The sequence below is a fragment of the Metarhizium acridum genome (assembly GCF_019434415.1).
Source record: "Metarhizium acridum strain ARSEF 324 chromosome Unknown scaffold_356, whole genome shotgun sequence".
Classification (NCBI taxonomy): Eukaryota; Fungi; Ascomycota; class Sordariomycetes; order Hypocreales; family Clavicipitaceae; genus Metarhizium; species Metarhizium acridum.
In genome coordinates, this window is record NW_027094030.1 from 136,455 (window position 1) to 141,191 (window position 4,737).

The 4,737-nt window shown below is 27.5% G+C and overlaps 1 protein-coding gene across 1 annotated transcript; it reads right to left on the bottom strand.

Annotated features, from left to right (window-relative positions):
• Positions 1–3,791: 3,791 nt before the first annotated feature.
• On the bottom strand, positions 3,792–4,532 carry J3458_015444 (uncharacterized protein; the record flags this gene model as incomplete). The annotated part of the gene is made up of 1 exon (XM_066120769.1): positions 3,792–4,532. The coding sequence occupies one exon, from the start codon at positions 4,530–4,532 to the stop codon at positions 3,792–3,794; it is 741 nt and encodes a 246-aa protein (XP_065974097.1).
• Between the last annotated feature and the right edge of the window lie 205 nt (positions 4,533–4,737).

Consider the following 4,737-nt stretch of genomic DNA (forward strand, 5'->3'; position numbering starts at 1 on the left):
TAAGCGCTTTTTATTATATATATTTTAAATATTATAATTATTATAATAAATAAGGGTTTAATTAAAGGTAAATTATAAGAATTACTCTTTTTTAACGCTTACTTAAATATATTAATTTACTATAACTTCTTTTATAGTATTTTAATCTCTTTTTATAGCGTATTTTATTTCTTTAATAGAGTATTTTTAAAGCGTTTTACTTAATTTAAGTATATATAAACGTATATATTTAAAAATAATTTAACTTAAAGTATAATAAGCCTTCTTATATAGCTTTTAATAATAAGAAATTAGAATAAAAGTTATAATAATATAATATATTCTTATACTTTAATATTAATTATAAGAATACGCGTATTTATATTATATTAGGTAAAGCTAAGCATTTAATTATACTTTAAGTAAAGGTATTTATTAAAGAAATACCTTATATTATTATAATAATAATATTAAATCTCTTAACGTTCTTTTATATAAATATAATTAATTTTAAAGTAATTATTAGCGTTATTATTATTTAATTCTTTATTCTTAAATTAAATATAATTAAATTAAATTAATTTTTAATTACTTTAATTAAGCTTATTACTTTTTTAAGATAAGTTCTTTTAACGTTACTTAAGTTATTCTTTTAAGTTAATTTACCTTTTAACTTACTTAATTAACGTAATTTTTATCTCTTTAAGTTACTTTATAATTTTATTTATTTAATTAAAAGAAGAACTAATAATAAAGCTAGGTTCTTTACTCTCTTTTTAATTTCTATTTACTTCTTTAATTATAAATTTATTTTAATATAAGCTTTACTTCTTATAATTATTTAAGTTACTCTTAAAAATACCTCTTATTAGTTTATAAATAATCTTTAAAGTATACTCTTAGTCTTAAAGTAAGTGCCTTAATTCTAATATAATTAAGTTATAATTTATAAGTTTAAGCTTAACTTATACGTGCTTATTTAGCTTACTTTAAAGTATAATATACTTCTTTAAGATAATTTTACTTTATAAATACCCTTTCTTATTTATAAAGCTTATAATTAAATAATTAAGTAAAGCTTTATATAAGATATTTAATTAAGAGATAGATTCTATTTATATAAAAGGTTTAGCTTTACTTTATAAGCTTTAATAAAGGTATAGCTAATAAAAAGTCTTAAAAATCTCTCTTAAATACTAGGTATTAAGACTTTTTAACTTATTTATTATAATTTTTATTTAATTCTAGTTAATTATATTATACTATAAGAGAAGTTTCTTCTTAGCTTTATTTTAATTATTAATAGCTTTAAGGGTTTTAACGCGCGTTCTTTTAAAAGAAGTAATATTACGTTTTAATATCTTTATTTACTTTTTTTTTAGAATAATTAAGGTAAATATCTTCTTCTTAAATTTCTTTAAGAAGTTAAAGATATTCTCTTTATTAAAGAGTTTAACTTTAAAGACTTTTTAAAACGTAATTAAAATTTCTTATTTACTTAAGGCTTTTTTAAGAATTCTAATAAATCTCTTAAAGTTAAAGCTTATACTAGTAAATAAAATAAAGTTTTATTAGCTTATAGCTTTAAATAAGTTTTTATTATAAGTTATAATAGAATTAATTAATCTTAAAATATTTAGCTTTTTAATTATAAGCTTTTCTTTCTTTAAGTTAAATTCTTAAAGAGAGTATTATTAATAAGAATATAAGTCTTTTTTAATAACTTCTTATTAATTAATAATAAATAAATTAATAAAATCTTTTCTTTTAAATTCTTTTTAATTATTTAATTAATTATATTTAAGAAATATTTATATTAGTTTACTTAACTTAAGAATAACCTTTTATATCTCTTTTAAAGATAATTTTATTATAAAGATAATTTTATAAGCTAAAATAATAAATATTATAGCGTTATTTCTTATAATTAACTATAAGATTATAGTTATTAGAGATACTATAAGAAATATTATATTCTTTTAATTAATTAATTAATTCTTTCCCTTTTTAATTCTCTTTTAACCGATTTAAGTTATTCTAATAAAAGTTTTCTTTCTAACTATAAGTCTATTAATATTTAAAGAGTAAGTATATTCTTATTTTAATTAAAAACCTTTAAGATAACTCTTTATTTTTAACTTAATTATAGTAATTTCCATCTTATTATAATTTCTCTTTACTTAATTAAATAATTTAAATTATTTTTATAATTTACTTATAATTTCTTTCTTAGTTTTAATTTATTTTATTATAATTATAATTCTTTTATATTCTCTTAAACGTAAATATTATTAAGCTTTTATACCTTTTAAATTTATTCTTATAATAGCTAAAAAGTGCCTTTTATAAGAGATTAAATAATTCTTTCTTAATAGAAATATTACTTAGGTAAAACTATTATTTTTATTAACTTAAACGCGATATATATATATATACTAATAACTTTATACGTGGTATTACAATTTAATTACTTTTTAATTCTTATAACTTACTTCTTAAAGCTAATAAGATTCTTAAATAAGTAATAAATTAATTTAAATAAAGTAATTAAATGCTTTTAAAATACTTATAATTCTAATTACACGTATTATAAGCTATAGCTTATTATAAGTGTAAATAAGTAATTAAATAACTTAAATAATTTAATTATATAACGTAAGCTTATATAAGGCTAATTAAATAACTTAATAAAATATTAATAAAAGATCTTATAAACTTAATTATAAAGGTAAAACTTATTAAATTAAAGACTTATACGTGTACCTATTCTCTTATACTAATAACGTAGCTACGATTAAATGCACCATTTAACTTCCTTTAACTTGTAAGCATAAATGCCGCTACACAATATTATAAGAAGGGATTTTATACTTCTTAATAATAATATTTAAGGTGTTAAAATAAGTAAGAACCCTTTTAACGTCTTTTAAGGCTTTTTAATTTATATCTAGCTTTCTTTAAAGGTATTTATTATAGCTGTACCACTTAATAAAGCGTGTAATTTAAAGCTTTTTAATAGGCTTAAATAAGGCTATTAATAATACCCTCTCTTTTATAATGTAATTTATAATATTTATAATAAATTTAACTTATATAATGAAATTAATATTATTAAGGCAATTAATATAATTATATAAAGTAACTTCTTCTTCTCTTAAAAGCTTTATATTTACCGCTAGATAGCCTTTTTTAGTAGAAACGCTATTAACTTATTATTAAAGCGTTATATAAGACACGTTAAATTTTTAAGCTATAATAGCTAGTTTTACATTTATATTTTCATTAATAAATTAAAGGGCTTAAATAACACGTAAATTAGCTTTATTTTTTAACTTTTAAACGTTAATTACAGCTATTTTCACGGTTTAACGCGTCTAAGGTTAAAAAGCTGCTCGCCTTGCTAATGTGCCCGCCTTGGTGATAAGCACCACCTTTGGTGGTGAGGGCTTTGCTAGCTGAATTACCTAATGGTGGGGCGTGGCACGAGTACTTCTTACCACATGTCAGCGGTGCTGGGATTGCGCGCCTCTGCGGATTGTACAATGAGCTATACAAGTTTCCCAAGCGTCGTAAGATGCGAAACAATCCCAACTGGCCCCGCCATCAGGCCACCAGAGGTCCAGAGCTCCCGAGGCCAAACACATGGACCGTCGCGCGGGCAAAGAGCAATCGCACCACGACAGCCTGTACAGCACGAGTTCCGACATGCAAATCATGACTAACAAGATGGAAGGCAAGGGCGGCGCTTAAATAAATATGTACAAGTATGGGAGGTCGCTCCAGACTCATGACAACTACAAGTGCCAGTAAATCTAAAGGCGCGCGACGAGCTTGTCGCCCAAGGCCTTAATACTAGCCTCGAAATCGGCCGTCTTCTTTGCTTTCCAATTTGCACCGCTCTTGCCAGGAACCGTGTCGCCTCCGGTGAAGCCGATGTAAAGAACATCCTTGGGGTCATGGCCATTGTCGCCAGAAAGGCCCTCGTTGGGGAAGCAAAGCTTGCCAAGGGCCAGCGACGCCTCTCCGGTGGAAGTGAATCCGTTGGTGTCGCCCCAGACTCCATAAAACTGGAAAGGAATTCCCATTGTCAGCAACTGGATGCAACGACGGACCAGAACCGGGATAATACGCACCACTTGATTGTTGCACACGACGGCCATGACGCTAAGAGGCTTCATGCCCTTGCTCTGCGGGTTGAAAGACGGGCTGGCGCCCTCATTTCCAAAGACTACATAGGGGTGGAGGTTGGCATCAAGATCAGGAATACCGTACGTCTTGACGGTGTCCTTGAACGCAGTCTGCCCCTGGCCAGTAGGGTCGTTTGCGCAGCCGCCAGCCGAGTTATTGGCGCCGTCGCAGTCAATGTCCATGTTGTCATAGTTGCCGTTGCTTCCCTTGAGGAAGATGGCATTAGGGAGATCTCCGCAGTACGTCGCGCCGCCACTGAAGGTCCCTGAAAGTTTATTGGAGCATGTTCCGGCCTGTGTGTTGAATCGTCTTAGCAACTGACACGTGTTGTCGCCTGATATTGCAATATACCTTGTGTTGATCATAGATTTTCTTGAGATTGGCGGGAAGTTGATAGGCAGAGGCCACGGCGCCTAGGGTTACCACGGCAAAAAGACTGGTTGAACGCATCTTGTGGGATGTAGCGAGACGCGGTGTGTGTGAATCTTGACCTGTCGGGCCTTTGGTATTCTGAAACCTGCAAAGCCTACTTATATACATTCGGCCTTGAGCCATTCCATGATCCTTACA